Source organism: Balaenoptera ricei, chromosome 6 (assembly GCF_028023285.1).
Source record: "Balaenoptera ricei isolate mBalRic1 chromosome 6, mBalRic1.hap2, whole genome shotgun sequence".
Taxonomy (NCBI): domain Eukaryota; kingdom Metazoa; phylum Chordata; class Mammalia; order Artiodactyla; family Balaenopteridae; genus Balaenoptera; species Balaenoptera ricei.
This window is the reverse complement of record NC_082644.1, coordinates 107,831,940-107,852,729: the sequence shown is the minus strand read 5'-3', so window position 1 is coordinate 107,852,729 and position 20,790 is coordinate 107,831,940. Positions and strand designations below refer to the sequence as shown.

At 42.6% G+C, this 20,790-nt stretch overlaps 1 protein-coding gene across 3 annotated transcripts in view; it reads left to right on the top strand.

Moving 5' to 3' along the window:
• BRINP1 (BMP/retinoic acid inducible neural specific 1) overlaps positions 1-20,790 on the top strand; it is a 513,527-nt gene that overhangs the window by 464,964 nt on the left and 27,773 nt on the right. For all 3 annotated transcript variants that reach the window (XM_059926552.1, XM_059926553.1, XM_059926554.1), the window contains one exon: positions 17,731-17,967. In XM_059926552.1, coding sequence (XP_059782535.1) covers positions 17,731-17,967 — 237 coding nt within the window. The remainder of the gene's footprint in view (positions 1-17,730; positions 17,968-20,790) is intronic.

Here is a 20,790-nt window from a genome sequence, read left to right as displayed (position 1 = left end):
TATTCATTTAGCGATATTTATTGAACATCAACTATATGTCAGACATTGTTTTAAGAGCGGGATGTAGAGACGTGAATAAGCTAAGTCACAGTCATTTTGGAGTTTATATTTAGTGTGTGGGTGTTGGGGGAGCAGAAAGAAAGAAACAAGTAAAGAAAGAAATATATTTTCTTTACAATCAGAGAGATAGTGTGGGAATAGGTCATCTAGAAATTTGTAGGCCATGGAACAGACTTCCATGATTTTACTCTGAATGAAATGAGAAGCCACTGGAAATTCAGGCAGTGGAGTAACTGGAGCTGACTTACATTTTACATGAATTACTATGACTGTTATGTAGAAAAGAACTGTAGAGGGCAAGACCACATACAGAGAAACCAGCTTGGAGGCTATAGTGTTTATCAAGGTGAGAGAAAACGGCGGCCTGGACCATGACAGTGGCAATGAGGGTTGTAAGAAGTGATCGGATTGTGGATATATTTTTAAGTAGTGCTGACATTAGTTGGCAATGGACTGAGAAAATGCTTGTGAGAAAAAGAGAGAAGCCGAGGATGTTCCCAAAGTTTTGCCTGAGCGACAGCAATGGTGGAATTGCCTTACTGCTGTGGTGAATACTGTGGGAGGGATCCATTCTGATGGGATATGAGGAATTGGGTTCGAACCTAATTGGGTTTGAACCTAGGTTTGAGAAGTATCTTATATATACGAATGTCAATGTTGAGTGGACATTTGGAAAGTCAGGGGAGAGAACAGAGATATACATTAGCATAGAGATGATATTTAATGATATGAGATTGGACAAGATTACCTTGGGAGAGAGTGTAGATAGAGAAAAGAAGGAATCCAGTTATTGAGCCGTGGGGAATTTAATATCGAAGAGTTGGGGTAAAGGCATACTAATGAGGAACAAGGAAAGGAAGCTAAGAAGTGGCCAGGGGTGTGGGTGGCAGTGTCGTGGGACGAGAGCCAAGAGAGTGTGGTATCCTGGAAACCAAAGGAAGAATGTTTTCCAAAGCAGAGGTCGTTGTCAACTGTGTCGAACGCCGCTTATAGGATGAGTAAGATGAAGATGAGAACAGAGTCGTGGGCTTAGCAACATGGAGGTCATGGGTGACCCTAACAATGATGCTTCAATGGAATTATGGGAGTGGAAGCCTGAGTAGAGTGAGTTCAAGAGAAAATAAGAAGAGAGGAAGCGAAGGTAGGGGTTTGGCAAACTCTACGGAGGAATCTCGCAGTGAATGGCACAGTAGCAGAAGGTGACGTGGAGTGCATGAGTTTTTCTTCTCTTTTAACATAGAAGCAACAAAACTTTTATATGCTGATGGGAGTTATTCTTCAGAGAGGGAAACATTGATTCTATGAGTAAGAGGGATTATTTTAGGGTCATAGTTGAGCAGGGAAGAGTGAATAGGATCTTGTATATGACTGGAATTATTTGCCTTAGATAAGAGCTCCTGCAAGTTCATACAGAGTGAAGGGAAGGAGAACCTATGGACCCATAGGTGGGGTGGGTACAATTCACAGTTGTGGTAATGGGACCATTCTCTTAAACTTTACTTCTGATCACTTTTCATAGATGTGTTACAAGATTTTTCAGATTTTAATATCTCTGAAATTAGAATGTTTCTTATAACTGATGGTATGTCATAGTTTAATTGGCAGGTTATTTTTTTTCTTAGTGTATGCAAAACAGTGATACGTTTTACAATAAATGGCATCTTAGATTCAATGACACGTAGTGTTTTCCTCAGTGAAGTCACTAACCCACTCTCAGTTTCCAAAAGAGAAAGATGGACGAGTACAGTCAAGATCTTGAAAAGATGGGATGCTAGGCAGTGAGGGATATGGGACGAAAGACTCCAGGCATCGTCTACACTCTGCACCTCCAGAGGCCACCCGAGACTCTGCTGTGTTTTGAGAGCCTCCTCCTAATATTCACGTTCAAATGGCCCATTTCACTTGTTGATCTTAAATTATTTCTCCTCCTCTTTCTCCTTCTTCTTTCATTCCTCCTTCTTCCTCCTCCCCCTTACCCCTTCTTTTCTTTCCTTGTGTCTCTTCTTGAAACCTCAGCTTCTTCCAGACCAGTCTCTATCTCCTATCACTCATGCACTCAGAATCTCTTCACGCCCTAAATGACTTCCCTTCTCTCTTTTATTGAGTTCAGTCCGTCTTTCCATACCCAGCACTAATATCCATCCCCTCATTAGAAATCCTTCCTTCTTTACCCCTGTCTTGGCTCACCTCCTCCCAGCATCATTTCTCTCTTTCCTGGATCATTGCAGTGACTGTCAAACCAGCCTCCTTGATTCTGATCACTCCTGCTGGTCCATCCCCATTGAAGCAGCCAGTGTGCGCTTCTTCAAATCAAATCAAATACTGTCACTTCTCTGCTTAAAACCCTTCACAATCTCTGATATGGGTATAAGGAATAGACCTGGGCACCAGGCTATTCATAATCAAACTCTTGCCAATTTTCTTGGCTTTGTCATATTCCATCATCCAATACATACTATATCCTTACTCCAGGCCTGTGGAGTTTCTTACATTTTACTACAGGCATCTTTTTTTGTTTTTTATTGCTTCAAACTTTTGTACATCATCTCTCCAGTTCCTGGACTTTCACCTCTCCCAGGAAAACGTCTCTTAATGCTTCTGCCCTGGTTGTTAGACACCCTGCCCACCTTCTTCCCTAGGATTTGTCATACAATAGTATAATCATCCTATTATTAATCTGACTCCCCAGTTGGAGTATAAATTCCTCACTGGTAAGAGCCCTCTCTATCTCTAGCGTGATGTATAGAACCTGGTGCATAAAGAATGATCAGAAGGTATTTGTTAAATGAATTTATAAATGAATGGATAAATAATTAAATGAATAAATCACCCAGCCCATAGTGAGCTCCTTTCTCTGAATTCTTACGATTATCATTCTCCATCATGCTGGATCCAGTTCAACCTAAGGACAATGTCCTGAGGGCTTACTCTATGCCAGGAGCCTTCTTGCGTGGATAGCATTCTTCAAAGTGCATGTGCCTTTTCTGTTGCATTGGATGTGTCCATCTTTCAAGCAAGAGTCATGCCCCTTTACTCCTCCAAATGCCACCTCTTCTGAGAAGCCTCTTTAAGACCTCTTGTACAGCATTTTTTAAAACTTCACCTTGCAACATGTTCTTTTGCATTTGGTTTTACCTCTTCTATTAGATTTGATGATTGGCCTCGTTAAGGACGGGATTTTGCCAACTTTGTGTTTCATTGTATTCAACAGAATGCTGTGGACATTGGGGCTCAATATGTATTTGCTGAATTGAGATTTTTGCATAGGATTGGCGTTACAGGGACAAGAGAAGGAGGATGGGGGAAGGAGAGAAAGAGGAAGGGGAAAGGGAGTGAAAGAGTAAAGGATGGAGGAGTGGGAGAGGAAGAGAGGGAGGGGATAGAGGAGGAAGTAGAGGAAAAGCAGAGGGAGGATGAGGAAGAGAAGTAGAATCAATAATCCCTTTCCTCCGTAGCCAGGCATTATAAATGGAGTGAAGATAATGATTTTTAAAATCCTCTTGCAACAAGTAATAGAGAGAGGGGAACAGAGTATTTGAACTGTTTAAAATTAACGTTATTTTGAGCTGTTACTCCTTCTTAGGCATATTGTGCTTATATCCATGAGCCAGTTTATCCCTCCCACCAGCTAAGAGATGGGGATCATGCTCCCCATTACATAGATGAAGAAACTGAGGCCCCAAGAGGTGAAGTCACTTTCCCAAGAACCCCCGGTTTTTGGTTCCTAGCCACCTGGGATCCGTGATTACTTTTCTCAGGGAGCCTTGAGTCAGCACAACACATTCTAGATGTGGGTAGAATGGGAACAAGTCCCTGCCCAGCTGCAGTAGTCGAGGAAGAGGGGAAGGAACATCATCAGGCCTTCTTTTCATGAAGCCCCATCACCCCACGTGGCCTTGTGACCCCAGTGGAAGGCGGAGTGATTGTTGCCAGAGCCTGCTCTAGTCGGCAGCTTCGGGCTGCATCCTCATTAAGAATTAGCCCGGGGTCACAGGCAACAGCTTGCGACTAAGGCCCTTCTTTTTTTTATAAACACATTTTTTATTTATTTTTTAAAAATATTTATTTATTTATTTATTTATTTATTTATTTATTTTTAGCATCTTTATTGGAGTATAATTGCTTTACAATGGTGTGTTAGTTTCTGCTTTATAACAAAGTGAATCAGTTATACATATACATATGTTCCCATATCTCCTCCCTCTTGCATCTCCCTCCCTCCCACCTGCCCTATCCCACCCCTCTAGGTGGTCACAAAGCGCCGAGCTGATCTCCCTGTGCTATGCGGTTGCTTCCCACTAGCTATCTATTTTACGTTTGGTAGTGTATATAGAAGATGTGGCACATATATGCAATGGAATATTACTCAGCCATAAAAGGAAACGAAATTGAGTTATTTGTAGTGAGGTGGATGGAGCTAGAGTCTGTCATACAGAGTGAAGTAACTCAGAAAGAGAAAAACAAATACAGTATGCTAACACATATATATGTGGAATCTAAGGGGAAAAAAATGGTCATGAAGAACCTAGGGGCAAGACGGGAATAAAGACACAGACCTACTAGAGAATGGACTTGAGGATATGGGGAGGGGGAAGGGTAAGCTGGGACAAAGTGAGAGAGTGGCATGGACATATAAGGCCCTTCTTGTCGATGAGCAGGGGCCTAGGAGGCACTGAGGGGAATCCGTGTTTCCGTCTTCCTGTGGCTCTGTCTGTAAAGCCTGTTGAATAAAAGAGCAGCGCCTTCACGACAAATGGGATTGCTGACTTCCACCCAACTGCTTGACTCCAAATATTGGTTTTCCTTTATGAGCCAAGGAGCATCATGTTCCCTGCCTTGTGAGAAGTGAAGCTCCTCTTAGGAAGTGGATTGAAGATATCAGTTAAAACTCAATCAGAGGACAAATAGGGAATGTCCGAGAGCACATGTGATAGTGATAAGTCCTTGGACTAGTTAATTAAGTTTCTGAGCTTCTCTAGGTCTTCTAATAAATGGGAATAAAAACACCACTGCTTCGGAGTCATGGTTCTGCATTTATTTGAAAAATATGTTGAAAGCCCCTGACCTAAAACCCAAGAGGGCTGATACAAAATAATAGCTATGATTTCCTGGATAGTTCTCATGTGCCAGGTATAGAGCTCATTCCTTTATATTAATCTCTCAGAAACCTCAACACAGACCCATTTTCCAGATTTGCAAATTGAGGCTCACAGAAGTTAAGTAACGCTCTTGTAGCCAGCAGAGCAAGAATTCGAACACAGGTCCACTCAATGCCAGTGCTCTTAAAGTGTGTAGCATATTGTGTCTCAACCTGGAACATATAATCATGGTTTTTATTGGAGGAGGTAGTTGTATAGCGCTTTCTACGTGCTGATAGGTTCTGCTATTTACTTTAGAAAGTCTGTGATTTTCCTAAAATTACTTGCCAACTTGTGGATGTGCGTAGGTGTGCCATTTCCATAGCTATTCTCATACTCTCAAAAGAATCCAGAACCAGAAAAGATCAAATACCTTTATAACAGACGATTACGAAAGCCTCGCAACATTCCAGGTATAGATGACTATAAAAAGGGCTGCCTCTGACCGGGGGAAATCTGGAATAATTTGGTGACTCAAGACTCAGATTTGTACAGAAAGAGGTGGAAATGCTAATGGAGCATAAGCTGGTGTTGAGGGGAGGGAATATCAGAAGACTTATCGTTTGGTATGTGATCACATGGGGCTATACCTTTCAATAAACCTGTGGCCGAGTGTGCAGCATGGAACTCCTGACTGATCCGTGATCAATGTGACAATTTGACCTACTTTAACCACCACATACATCCCACTTGATTCCTTGTTGATCTCTGATTGTACACAAATCAGGCGTCAGGATGGCCAAAACCTAAATAAATCACCCTTGGAAATTTATACATTGACTCTCTTTAAACACGGTACCTGTTTATTTTTTAAGATTATTAAGTCAATCTTTATTTTTTTCTCTTACAATACATCTTAGGCAGAATTAAGCTCTTCTTTGGCCCTGCAAATGTAGCACTTTCCATGCACTTCTACTGTGTTCTAGATACATTCTACCTCGTTTCATGTGCACAATTGTTCATATTTCTACTAAATTGCAATTAAATTCCCTGAAAGTAGAATCATATCCTTTTTAATGTGTTCATTATTCACTTCTTATTTCAGTGTTTAGTTTGTAGTATACGCTCAATAAATATTTACTGATTTAAGTTTATTTGAACTGTCAAATCAATTTGCTTTGAATCTTAATTTTTTACTGTGATAAAATATATATCACACAAAGTTTAATGTTTTAAACATTTTAAAATCCACAATTCAGGGGCACTGAGTATATTCACAGTGTTGTGCAACTGTCATCACTATCTAGTTCCAGAACTTTCTGACCATCCCAAATGGAAATTCCATATTCATTAAGGTAATTTAATGTAATAAAATTAATTTCCCCTTCCCCACTCCCTCCAGCCCCAGACAACTACTAATCTGCTTTCTGTCTCTGTGGACTTGCCTATTCTGGACATTTCATATAATTGGAATCATACAATATGCTTTTTTGTGTGTGTTTCTGGCATCTTTGATGTAACAAAATGTTTTCAGGCTTCATCTATGTTGTAGCATGTAACAGTACTTCATTCTTTTATGGCTGAGTTAAGATTCCATTGTGTGGATAGACCACATTTTGTTTATCCATTCATAAGTTGATGGACATTTAGGTTGTCTTCACCTTTTTGTTAATATTGCTTCTATGAACAGTGTGTTCAAGTTTTTATTTGAATACTTCTGTGCAATTCTTTTGAGTATATACCTTAAGAGTGGAGTTGCTGGATCATATGGCAATTAAATTTTAAAAAATAAGCTTTGGTGGAAATATAAGTTTATTTTGTGGTAGGTTGCATGATTGCATCGCTCTCTTCCCTGAGAGAATTATAGATACCAGTGCATTGCATGTGACAGGCAATGCTGTCCTGTGGGAGATGTATACACCCCACTTAGTTGACATTGCACTTGGACATATGATTTGCTTTGGCCAGTGGAATGTAAGAGAATATAATGCACGCCTCATCTTAGAAGACACTTGAGGAGACATTGCCTGGCTTGGCTTTTACGTATTTCCCTCTGTTATGAGAATGGCATATACCTGAGAGAAGCCACTCCTTCAGTATAGATCCAAAAGAAGAAGACATCTGATGCAGAGCCAAAGCCCAGCCAGCATGAAACATGAGCAAGAAATAAACCTTTGTGGTTGTAAACCACTGGGATTTGGAGGCTGTTTGTTAGGAAACAGAAATGTAGCAAAAGCTCAATAATACTGAAACACTGGATTAAATAACATAAACCACACTTATTTACTGCAGGACTTCTCAGTGCCTTAACTGGGCTAATGTGTATTAGGAGTCTCAAGAGCTGGATTAAATACACAGAGTTTCCTGAATGTATTTGATCTTGGTTACATCTGCAGATCTATGATTCTGTGTTATACAACTTGGCAAATGCTGGACTATAATTTCACTTGGGTTCAATCCTGTCCACAATAACTATTCCAAACTCCTCTACTCTTACAAAAGTAGAGGTCTTTTCTTTATTCCTTTTTGCTGAAACGTGTGTATATTTTATTTTAATTGTACATTTATGAATTTTGTTCTCCTACCCAACTGGAGCCCCCTGAGGTCAGAAACCGTCTTATTCATTACTGTATCTCTAGCATCTAGTGCAGTGCCTGCCTCAATAACATGGTGAGTGAAAGGACTTTCCTAAGAGTGGCTGAATTGAACAGTTTTATTTTTACACACCTACTGTGATCTAGTATTGTGCTTGATAGCATGGAAAGAATGAAAAGGCAGTTATAGTTCTCAAGAATCATAATTTGTAGCAATGGATCCCAAACAAAATATGTGCTGAAATTAGTGGTCAAGGCCTTTAGCATCATTGTTCTCTTAGGATGTTTTTTCAATTTGTGCATTTTTTCACTCCGATGTTTCTGAGCACCTGTCCCCTTCACTATTGAGCTGAAGTTAAAGTAGCTTCAGGTTTCAAGCTATGATGTTGGGAAAGGTGGTACAGGTCCTGCTCATGAGGGATGGCTCGAGAGGGGGGCTGTGTTCAGCCCAGAAAAGAGAAGCACGGTCCTCTGTGAAGCACATCCTCTCTAAGTAAGTTCACCTTCATTCAAACACATTTTCTGCATACCCACTAATGTGCCAGATAACAAGGAAGTGGAGAGTGAATGAGGTACTGCCTCTTGCGTTCAAGGGGCTTACAGACCAGGAGGAACATGAATATAGACACACATAGTATGATGCAATACGTGTTCTATTAGAATTTGAGTATGTGCAAGGTGCTTTGGTTGCCCACAGAGAGAATGCCTCAGATTGTCAAAGGCTTCCAGAGAAAGCAATAGAAAACAGGGTGAGCACAGGAAATGACATTAGTTGGATAGCTACCACGTACTAAGAGCTTCACATGGGTTACATAATTGATTTTGTTTTCCCATTCATGGAGATATAATTTACATCCAGAAAAAGTCACCCTGGGCTTCCCTGGTGGCGCAGTGGTTAAGAATCCGCCTGCCAATGCAGGGGACATGGGTTCGAGCCCTGGTCCGGGAAGATCCCACATGCCGCGGAGCAACTAAGCCCGTGTGCCACAACTACTGAAGCCCGTGTGCCTAGAGCCCGTGCTCCGCAACAAGAGAAGCCATCGCAATGAGAAGCCTGTGCACTGCAACGAAGAGTAGCCCTTACTCACCGCAACTAGAGAAAGCCCGTGTGCAGCAACAAAAGACCCAATGCAATCTAAATAAATAAATAATAAAATAAATTAAAAAAAAAAAAAAGTCACCCTTTTGAGGTGAACAGTCCTATGAATATGACAAACATATCCAATCATGTAATCAAGATACCACCACAATCAAGATATAAAATTGTTCATTTAACTTTTACAAAAACCCTACATGGGAAGCTTTAATGAGGAAACTGAAAATCAGAGAAGTTAAGCCTCTTAGTTTTAACTTCCCAAGGTCATGCCGTTAATAAGAGCTGGAGCCAAAATTTGAACAAAGAGAACTTGGCGCATCTGGGGGACAGAGGTGGTAGTGGTACAGGATGTAGCAAAAAAAGGGAGTTAGGTGAGAAGAGAATCTGCAGACATCAGCTGATCTAGGGATCAGGTGACACAGAGTCTTAGAGGTGTCATTTGGTTTTTATCATGAATTCTATGAAGAAGCTTAGGTTTAAATTGACTCAGCCTCTTCTTAAAGCTTCAAGGGCATCTTCATGTTGCAATTTTATGAAATTGAATTTTAAAATTATGTTGGAGAAAAAAAGTATTTTGGCCTCCTTATCGTTAGCGATTTCATAGTTTAGACCATATTCTCTTTTTCAAAGTTAAAATTGTCATTTAGAAGTCTCCCTGCCCCCAATCCCCTTTGCCAGTTTAAATCCTCCTCTGATTGTCTGCCTCACTGAAGGGTAAGTTCCACGAGAGCCAGGATTTTGTTTCTAGTTCCTTGCCTTTTCGCCAGTGCCTGAAAGAGTACCCGGCACCTAATAGACGCCTATTTGCTTAATAATTGAAATAAGACCAGCACAGAATAGACTCAGAAAATCAAGGTTGAAAGAATCTTCATGATCAACTAGTACACTGGCTGGCCAACTTTTTCTGTAAAGAGCCAGATGGTAAATATTTTAGGCTTTGTGGGTCACACACAGTCTCTGTTGCAACTATCCAGCTCTTCCACTGTGATGTGAAAGCAGCTGTAAACAATACTTCAGTCTGTGTGGTTGCATTCCAATAGAATTAATTTGTGAAAATAGGCCCATGGGCCCCAGTTTGCCACTTCCTGTATCCATCAGTATAGGCTAGGTTATGTTGTGCTAACAAACAATCCCTGAATCTCAGTGGTTGGCAAATGTAAATACTCATTTCTTACTGAGGCTACATCATCACAAGTCAGTTGTGATTCTGCTTCACAGGATGAAGAAGGCATTTATCTGGAGAACAGCGGTGGCCTCTAGATGGAACATGGTTGTTCTTGTGGTGATGGGAAAAGAGAACCCGATGGATCCACGTGTTGGTTCTCATAGCTCCGTTTTGGAAATTGCAAACATCACTTGCACATTTCATTAACCAAAACATGTCATGGGAACCTATCTGAGTTCAGAGGGTGGGAGTGTGTAATTTTTTCAAAGGCGGGACACTGCAGGGAGGGGCACTGAATATGCATTAATAGGTTCTTTGGAGCGTCCCTACAGGGTCCCCTTTCTATACTGCCGGTGATGAGGAGCCCTCTACCTACTAAAGCAACCTGTTTCACCCCTCAAAACTTCTGCCAGTTAAAAAGGTTTTCATTTTATTGTGCAGAATATCGTTTCCCTGTATTTTTCCTCCAAGATTTCCATGTCTACTCCTCAAGATCCCGCAGGATAGATGATGATACCTGGGAAAACAAAAGGTTACTCTATCCAGAAGGGGGAGCCAGAACCCACCCACTTTTCCCCGCAGGTAGCTAGCTGCCTTTCTTCATTTCCCAGAGTGCAAATGACCCGTCATGGAGACAGGGCTGAGCTTCTGAATGAGATCATAGCCTTTTTGCCCTTTCTGCACAGTTTCACCCGGTGAATTATCGTCTTATTTCCATTCCACTCCAATGAGCTGTCAGCGATAGATACTATAATTCACGGCAATAGAAGCACAAACAGATGGGTAATTGACCTGCATGCCTTCATTACACTGAGGTTCAGAATGACTGCTGGAACCATAAAGTCCTTTATCTGCCCATCTGAAATCCCTGGGCTTTCACAGGAAGGGGGTCAGGCTGACTTTTTGCATAAGGTACAGTCCTCGTTGTCGTTCTCCTCACCTCGTGCTTTTCAGAAATGGACAGAATTTGACAAACAGAACTTAGCAGGTACAAGACAACAGCTGGGACTCCTATAGGGCTCAGAGACATCTACAGGGGGCCCCATTCTGATGCAAGAACAGGATAGAAAAATATTTATACTCAACCAAAACAGAACCTGTATTTTTCCCTCTTCCTCTTAGCACTGTAAGAGATCGTGCATTTAATGTTTAATGAAATAGGTCAGAAAAGAGCAAATCCATCAAAAATATTACTGTGTTAGGTAATTAGGATATAGAATAAAATAAAACAAAGCTGAGGGAAACAAAAGGAAGATATAGAGCTCTTGCCTTGAACAAGACTTAGATTGATACAAGGTATGCACACACTGACCCAACTTTGTGCAGCGTATGCCTTCTTCATGGAACACTGGGGATGCCCTTCTTTATCTACTGAGACCAGGCTCGTGTCTCAAAACTCTACCCACATCCTATGCACATCACAAAGTCTTCCATAATTATCGTGCCCAGGCTTATTTTCTTTCATCTTCATAATAGATCACTGACTTATTCAATATTTGAAATATATTTATTAAACACCTACTATTTACCAGACATCATGCAACTTTTTTTTTTAATCATCAGTTAAGGCTTTTGTCTCTTGGATTCTGAACTTTAGTTTTGAATCTCCAGGTAGCACTTCTGTGTCCTTAGAAGGTAGGAAACATCTCCTCCAGCAGTTCCTCAGGTACTGCTTGTTGAAGGAAGGAGAAAGAGGCTAAGAGTTCCTGTCAGCAAAGGAGCAGGAGCAGGGTCAGGGATGAAGGTTGGATTATAATCTCCAGATCTCAGGAGCACCTTGGCTTTTGTTGATAGTGTCCTCTTTTCCAGACATTAAATGTTCCCCAGCTCACCTGAACCAGGTGCCTGCTTTACACAGCAATATTGACAATGTCCTCAAAGGTCTCCAGGGATCCAATGTAAGGTTACCCTGAAAGTTCTGTTACTTTAGCGCCCCCCAATGGTTGAAACTCAGCAGCACAGTGAGCCGCCTTTTCTTTTTCTGAATCTCAGGTTCACTCCCTGCCTGTAAGAGACCAGGATCCTTGACCTTTGTTGTTGTAAGAAGTGCTGTTCCTCTAATGAGCTGACAGATCTCTGCTCTGTGTCATTCTTCCCTTCAGAGTTGTGATCTTCTCTGAGGTGCCGGAAGTTGTTCTTCTCTAGGGAACTTGGAAGTAAATGAACAAACAAAAAAAGATGAACCTTAATCAGAAAGAAAGGTGATGGCTAAGTTGGTTCTTAGTTGGAAAGAGTAATATTTCCTGAGGCCTTTGCACATGCTGTTTCTACTTTCTAGAACGCTCTTCCTGTGGATCTCCCATCCCCTAACTCCTGTTAATCCGTTGGGTCTCAGCCTAAATGCTGCTTCCTCTAGAAGAGAGTCTTTGACCACCCCTGCTCCATGCTGGGCTAGGTATTCTTCCCGTGTGTTCCCCGAGCAATCTTGTGCTTCTGCTAAAGCACTGGTCTCACTGCCTCCAAGCAGCTTGTTTACAGGTCTGTCTCCTTCCTTAACTGTGAGGTCAGCGAGGGCAGGGAGTTGCCTGCTCTGTTCACACTGATATCCATGGCACAGTGCCTGCCACCCAGTAGAGCTTAAGCAATATGTGTGGAAAGAAGGGAGGAGAGATGGAGAGAAGAAGAAGATAGATGGAAGGGAGAAGGGAAGGAAGGAAAGGAGGGAGGGAGGGAAGGAAGGAAGGAAGGAAGGAAAATTCATTGAAGTACAAACAATGGAACGATAATAATGAACACCTACAATAATTACTATAACGCTATTAAGACAAAATGCACTCTTGGCATGTTTCCTACTAGCCCAAATGGGGCTACTCAAGAAGGCTTTTTCCAAGAAGGGCTCAAGTTTGGTCCAGGTAATGGATTATGTTCTAATAGGGTGTAAATGGAGGAACCTAACATTTATTGAACACTTAATTATAACAAAATACCATAGATTGGGTGGTTTGAGCAAGAGACATTATTTCTTACCATTCTGGAGGCTGGGAAGTCTAAGGTCAAGGTGCCAACAGATTTGGTGTCCAATTAAGGCACATTCCTGGCTTGTAGACAGCTGCTTTCTCACTGTGTGCTCACTTTTCGTAGTGTGTGCTCAGGGAGGGAAGGAGGGAAGGAGGGGGAGAGGTAGAGATAGAGAGGGAGAGAGAGAGGGAGGAAGAGAGAGAGAGCGCAAGGGTGCATGCCTTCCCGTCTCTTCCTCTTCCTATAAGGGCACTAATCCCATCATGGAGACCCCACCTTCATGACCTCATCTAAACCTAATCATCTCCCAAAGGCCCCACCTCTTAATGCCATCACAAGGGGGGGCAGGGTTAGGGTTTCAACATATGAAATTGGGGTGGGAGGGGAACAAACATTCAGCCCATAAGAGTCAGGTGTTTGCTAAAGTGCTGTTTATGCCTTTTTCCCCCTCGTTTACCCTTTTCAACAGCCCTGGAAAGTGGTTATTGGGATTTTTAACTTCACAGGCAAGAAAACTGAGTTTCAGAGGGGCTAAGACATTCCCAGAGGCCACTCTGTGCCATAAGTACCACAGAGGCCCCAAGCCAGGCATTCGTCTCAGTTTCCACACTTGCCCACTGGAGACACGGAAGGAACCGCGAGTGTTTCAGAATTCAGTCCGAATTCCCAGATTTAAGTCCTGAGTCTTTTACTATAGTTGTGGAGCTATAGACATGTCCTCAATTCTAATGGCCTCAAAGGTTTTAGGGACAACTTTCTCTTCAGTTGGGATGAGAAAGAGGATGCTTCTTTCATTCAACAAATGAGAGTCTGAAACCTCCACCGGGCTTGGCCTTAAGTTACACTCTGGGGGCTTGTCGTGGACAGATAAGCCTCTGTCCCCCTAAAGCCCATCTCCCCCATTAGACAGTGGGCTGTCCCCCTAAAGCCCACTGTCTAATGGGGGAGATGGAACAAAGATGAAGACAAATGAATAAGATAATTTCATTCAGAAACTAATTCTGTGAAGCAAATAGAAGAGACATTTTAACTCGGGTGGTCTGGGCAAGTCTGGATGGAAGGACGAGGGGGCCAGGCAGAGATCTGGGAAAGGAATATTCTAGGCACAGGGGAGGACAAGTGCAGAGACTGTAGAAAGAATAAGACTGGCACAAAAGAGGGACTGAAAAAGAGCAGGATGACCGTGTGTCCTGAAAAAAAAGAAGAGAGGATTAGGAGAGAAGAGGAAGGAGGCGGTCAACGAAATAGAGGTACCCTCTCGTGTGACAGCACACAGAGACTGTACGTAAAATACAAAAGATATCGTGCGACATGCGTGTTGAAGGTGAGGCAGGAGGGGGGACTGAGGAAGATGGGGCGGAAATCAGGAAAAGAGAAGGCAGCTGACATGGGGGTTCCCACATCGACATCGTGCCCTCTGTGGAACAGTGGAACGTTCCATTTTAAAGTACAACAAGATTTTTTTTTTTTAAGTATAACCAGACTGGGCGGGTGAGCAGATTCCATATGTTTAGCATGGGTGAGTCGCTGTGCAAATGGAACTTTCAACTCTTGCCTTCCTGGGTTTTGTGAGGCCAAATTTATATGCTTGGCACCAAGGGTGGCCTTTTTCTCTCTCTCATTTTCTCAGTTTTCCTTTCCGTGTGTGTGTGTGTGTGTATATCTTTGGGAACTCTGGGGACAGAAGATTCCACCCCAGCCGGCAGCTGTATATCTTTCAAACTGTGGTTCCCCAGGCCAAATCCCCCTCCAAATTATTTATGGCTCCCATTGAAGCCGGCAGGACTCAGGCGCCCATGTAGGAGGTGCTCAGCAATGGGCCTCTTTGTTGGACACAGGTCATTGGGAGACGACACTGCCGGTGACTGCTATGTGAACCTCCACTGCTGGAGAAATGGTTATGTAACTTTAAACAGTAATGACATTTTGCAGAAAAGTGCTTTTTAATTGCTATGTCTTCATTATTCTCTTTCAAATTTGCCCAGGAGATTCCGCCTCAAAGACAGCTTGGCAGGTTCTGGGTTTCCATTTTTAAAGAGCAACCAGTTTTGTGTTTCAGCTGCTCCCAGAAACCCCCCAACCCCAAACTTCATCTGTTTTCAGTTGCATTAAATGGGATAGGTAATACTGCCTTTTGTATCCTTGCCAGATGGAGAAATGATTTAATGTAATTTTTGAAAAATGCTCTCCCCAAATTCCTTTTGGGCTGGGACCAAGAATAGAATATTTTATCCCCTACAAAGGGGGAGAAAGAAAATGATGAGAAAGCTAGAAAAGTAGGACGGAGAGTATAGTCTGTAGAGTTTCTTTAAGCAATAGAAACTTAACCCCAATCCATAGACTCATGCCTATAGGGGATTGGGATCAGCTAAAAATAAATTTTGCTTTGGAAGTGAAAATGGTGTTACAGATAAAGTGACTCAATAATGCATACTCTGAAAGAATTAGAGACTTGATTTAGAAGGACTTTACTGCTTGATTTGGTGTGCTCTACCTTTTGGTATTTGCATCATACCCCTCCGTACAGGAGCCCTTCTGAGCAGTGACTCACTCATTTGGACCCTCTGCTCACTGGGGTGGCGCTCACCCAGCCTTGCGGTGGATCAGCGCCCCTGGCTGTTCAGCTCTGTCTGTTAGAACGTCTTCCCTGCATGTTGACAAAGGATCCACCTTTCCGAATAGCCCTCCCACAGTGCTGGTTCAACAAACACATAATTCTAAACCCCACTTTTTTGTGGAAACTCTCCAAATACCCAAACACTGCCTTCTGGATATTTTCTGCTTCTGATTAGATACTCACAGCTATTGTTCCTTTGTTTATCCTGAAGTTTCTGTTGAAACTTTTAAAATAATTTTAATCAGAGAAATGACATCCCTATCATCATCATCATCAAAAATAGGAATAAATCACATTTGTTTGTTTGCTATGCGTCAGGGACTTGTTCTAGACAATTCTCAAGAATTATTTCACTTAGCTCTCTCAGTAACCCTCTGATGTAGGTACTAAAAGTATCTCCATTTTAGAGAAGAGAAAGTGGAGCCTTTGAGAGGTTGACTAACTAACTTGAGATGACTTAGGTCATCAGTAGAGAAGCCTGACTCTAGTAATGCCCAGCTCTTAACTACTGTGTTATGGTTTCCTACCAGAAGGCATACTAGAAGCACAGTCTTCTTTTTCACAAGGCCCCTCTGAAAATAGTCTTTTTTTAGCTGCCATATGAAGACAGGTTGAAATGATGGGCTTCGTTTTTTTAAAATAATTTGAAAGCAAGAGAAACAAAGATAAAAATCTAGAAACACAACTTTGAAGTCAAGAGTGAAAGAAATGCTGAGTTTATTCAGCAGATCCCTGATGAGTAGGATTAGGGATGTCCCTGAAGCAGGAATGAGAAAAAAATTTAAATAGCACAGTTCTCTTTTATGCAGTGGGTAGTAAAACCATTACCCCAATATGCATTGGTGGCAAAAACTGTTGGCAGCTCCAAATGAGGTGGAGAGAAATGTCCCAGGCAAAAGTGCTTGAATTAATTAATTTAGCCCAGAGTTGTCCTTTTTTCTGGGCACCATAGGCAATGGCCTGCTGTGCTGACATTTCATAGGTACAAGAGGGGTGGTCATGCCGAGATAAATCCTTCTCCATCATTGGCCCTCTGGCTTAGGACTTTGATTAGTCAAGTATAGAGAAAAAATCATGAGATGTGGTCAACAGGACTCATCTTATAACCATGAGCTACTCATTTCCTCTTGGTGGGCTTTGCCTTCTTCATTTTTAAGCAAAGAAGAGATAATTAATTTAATTTGATGCCATTCTCCACTGATATTTATGTGTATGTGTGAGTGATACTGTGGTCCTGTTAAATTATATAACTCTATTTATATCATTCTTACCCAGGAAACTACCAAAGTATTCCCATTATTCACAGGATGGAGTCCAAGTTCCTTAGCATATAATAACGACCTTTGCACTCTGGCATCTGCCCTTTTCTAAAACCCGTTCTCCTCCAGCACTGCAACCCCACCCATCAAATTCATTTCATTCACCAGCAACTCCCAGACATGTCAGGTCTTAGTTCTTGCTACCCCTCTCTTTAGAGTATGCTTCCTGTTGTTTTTTACATAATGATCTCTCATTCACTCTTCAACCAGCCCAAATATCATCTCCTCTGCAGAAGTTTCCCTGCTATCCCAGCAATGCTATCTGCAGCCTTCTGCTGTCCAGTTACCTCGTACGGCCGCCTCTGCTCTGGGTCTGTAGAGCTATGTTATGATGATGTGTGTCCATGTCTACCCTTGCTGATTATATTATAAACTCCCCAAGGGCAAAGATCATGTCTTTTGTATCTCTATAGACCTAGTGCCTAGCTCAGGACTTGTGCTTCATAAATAGGGTTCATAAATATTAGATGAAAGGAAAAGGAAAGAAAAGAAGGAAATAAGGAAAAATAAACAGCAATCTTGTGCTTTCAATAAGGGTTTTCTCCCAAAATGGAAAAGGTATATTAACAGATCTGGCTCTAGCTTCAGTCCTAATATCACGGAATAGAGTACGCAGTGCAGAGATGGCCAAGGTCATGACCTGAGAAGTTTAACTAGAAGCAAGGCAACTGGAGGCCTCGCCAGTTATGCCCTGTGTGGATCTAGGCAGGCCCAGAAATAGTTTGGTTACAATACACAAAGAGAAAGCTAGCAGCTTCGGAGTCCTACGCATCACCTCTCGAAACTGTTAATGAAACACCTTTTCTAACCTTTCCTTTTCCCCTCCTTGCTATTCTCAATCAGGTCTTCAGATCATCTTCCCTCAGTATCTGCAAGAGAAATTTGTCCAATCAGCCTTGAGCTACATCATGTGCAACGGTGAGGGGGAATACGTGTGCCAGAACAGCCAGTGTAGATGCCAGTGTGCCGAGGAGTTCCCGCAGTGCAACTGCCCCATCACTGACATCCAGATCATGGAGTACACGCTGGCCAACATGGCCAAGTCTTGGGCCGAAGCTTACAAGGACCTGGAGAATTCAGGTAGAGAGCCTAATGCTACTACTGCGTGAATGGTGCCATGCCAAGTCGAGAAAATAATCTCAGTGGAATTAGTATGGCTGAGGGGAACATTCAGTGAACCCCCAAGTCTTTCACGTTGGAGGGTCCAGAGCCATCCTGGTAGCCATTAAAGAGTAGGCACTCAGTAACTCTCCAGCGAGTGGAATACTGAATAACATAATCAAGTTTGTGGTCCTATGACGTATTGCTTCTGTGGTACCCAGACGACAGAGAGAATAATGCGTCATAGCACACAGGAAGCCTCTGGAGAGGGGAGTCAAAGCTAGTTGTACTGATTCCTGAGTCTGTGTGTGTGTGTGTGTGTGTGTGTGTGTGTGTGTGTGTGCGCGCGTGCGTGTGTGTACCTGTTTCCCTAAATAAATGAACACACATATATGTGTAAATATGGGTATGTATATATCTATATATATGTACATACATAGGTAGATATTGCTATAGATATCCAACGAATTCACAGACTTTCATAGCTGGAAGTCACTTTTCAGGTAACTTAGCTATTTCCTGTTTTTGTGGTTGAGAAAAATGAATTTCAGGGGAGGAGCATCAGTCACCCGAGGCCATAAAGTAGGTGAGGTGCAGAGTTGGATTTTTGCCTCGTGGAGCTTCTAGTTAATGGGCAATCCAGGCAATCATGTAACCCTGCAGAGAACAGTGACATGCTAATCATATGTGTGTAAGGAGCGAGGAGCTCCTGTGAGCAAATCTCATGGCGTTGGAGGGCGGTATGGCCAGGGAGTCAGGAGAGGCCACCTCGAGGGAGAGTCTCAGTACCTGAGTGTGTGCAGAGACCAGAGGGTGAGTGCAGGTGGGCCAGTGGGAGGCGCCTGGGAGAGAGATGGTTGCCCTGTGAGTTACAGGGGTTGTATAGGTAGTAAAAATGGGAAACGTGCAGAGATGCTGAGGTATTTAGAAGGAACAATTAGCAGGGCTTGATGGTAGATTGACTCTGAGAGTTGAAGGGAAGGGTGTTGAGGTGAGCTCCAAGGACTTTTTTTAGGTATGCTTGCTAGACAATCTGATGGATGCTGGTACCATTCACAGAGCTAGAACACCCTGGAAGGTTTGGAAAGAAGACTGTGTACTCAGTTTGGGACATGAAAAGCTTGGGAACCCTTGAGACTTCCAAAAAGAGATGCCAAGTAGATATTTGGCATTTAATATGTGCTCAGAGATCTGTTAAATAAATGGACGTATGTAGAGAGCGTTTCTGTTTTTAACACAACCTTATAGCCCTTAAATCTATTACAACATTAATAGATTGAGTTAAAGTGAGTAGTGATATTCCTGTGTTCTAGAGGAGGGAGCGTGCCAAGACCCAGTGTCTTCCCCTGGGTTACGTAGTTAGTAAATGACAGCGCTGGTAATGGAATGCATGATTCCAAATCCACTGCTCATAGCAGCTTTTGTAACTTATTAATTCTACTTTACCCACCCTCAGGCCTCAGTTCCCTCATCTGATAAATGAGAGGACATGTTTGTGTTTTTAATATTTGAATTTATTTAAATCTTTAGCCAAGAAACCCTTTGATCAAACAAAATCTTACCTTGGAGCCACTGTGTACCACAGATAAAGGCTGAGCTGTAGAGCGCTGTGTTTGAAAACCACTGGTTTCCATGATCTCTAGGCTCCCCACCAGTTCTGGGAGCGCAGAATGCATCCATGATTCTGCTCTCACGGGGTCATCGAGTGGAGCTGTGATGCCTTAGGAACCTGCACCCATTAGTCCATTTAAAATCCTAGGAATCCATGAAAGAGGAGAGGTTCATGATGGAAATGCATTATGATGATTATTTGGCCTCAAACAAAAGAAGCATTTGATAAAATGCTTTTGAAAAAGAGATTCTACTGATTGCTAAAAAGCAGGGGGGTGGTGTAGTAGGCTGGGTGCACAAGTAGTAGGGATCCCTAGCACAGAATCCTCATTCCCAAGGAAGAGAAGCCACTTTGAGTGGGTAGGTGGGGGAGGAAATGCAGAAAGCTGAGATGCTGCAGGGTAAGCTGAAAAGGCCCCAGAAATGATTTCTGTGTCACAATTGTCTCTCCACAAAAGCACACCTTTCCTCTAGATATCCTGCACTCATGCATTTGAAATGTTTGTACCCATGAAAACAAAGCCATCCATCCACACGTGTATGTGGCTTGTACATGTGTACTTTCCTCCTTTTCCTTTGCAACCCATAACCTTAATGGCTCAGCCCCAAGTAATTTGGAGGAATTAATGACTGGCCAAAGGTCAAAGCCATTGATTCCTTCATGGCTCGAGGGTTAGTGGTCACATAGGACCTAGTTTACACACATAAATGGGGGTCTACGCCTCCTTTATTGGGAGGGAACCCTTCTACTTTCAGTCAAGAAAATGAAATCATTTTCACTTTTTAATTAGGTGTTCGTATCTGACCCAAATTCTGGTTCTTTCAAAGGACTGTTAGCTCCTCCGAGGTCAGCAGAGCCCTCTGCAGGATGAGCTGTGGGGCGGGGAGAGCTGGATTGGCCAAAGCAGCAGCGTCGTTAGGGCCAGTCCCCTGCCCCCAGCCAGCCCCCTGAGTAAATCCATCAGTACCGTCGTGTGTGATCCTCCCAGTCTTACACAGCCATCCACTCAGCACCTTCTGGGTATCGAAAGCTATTTAGGCAGACAGCGTCCCTCAAGATTTGAATTAGATGCTCTTATTGACAGATGGGGAAACTGAGGCATTGAGCCATCCAATACATATACAGCCATCCAAGGGTCAAGAATCAGTTTGAACTCAAGCATGTCTGACTGTCTGTAACGAGGTTCCTGA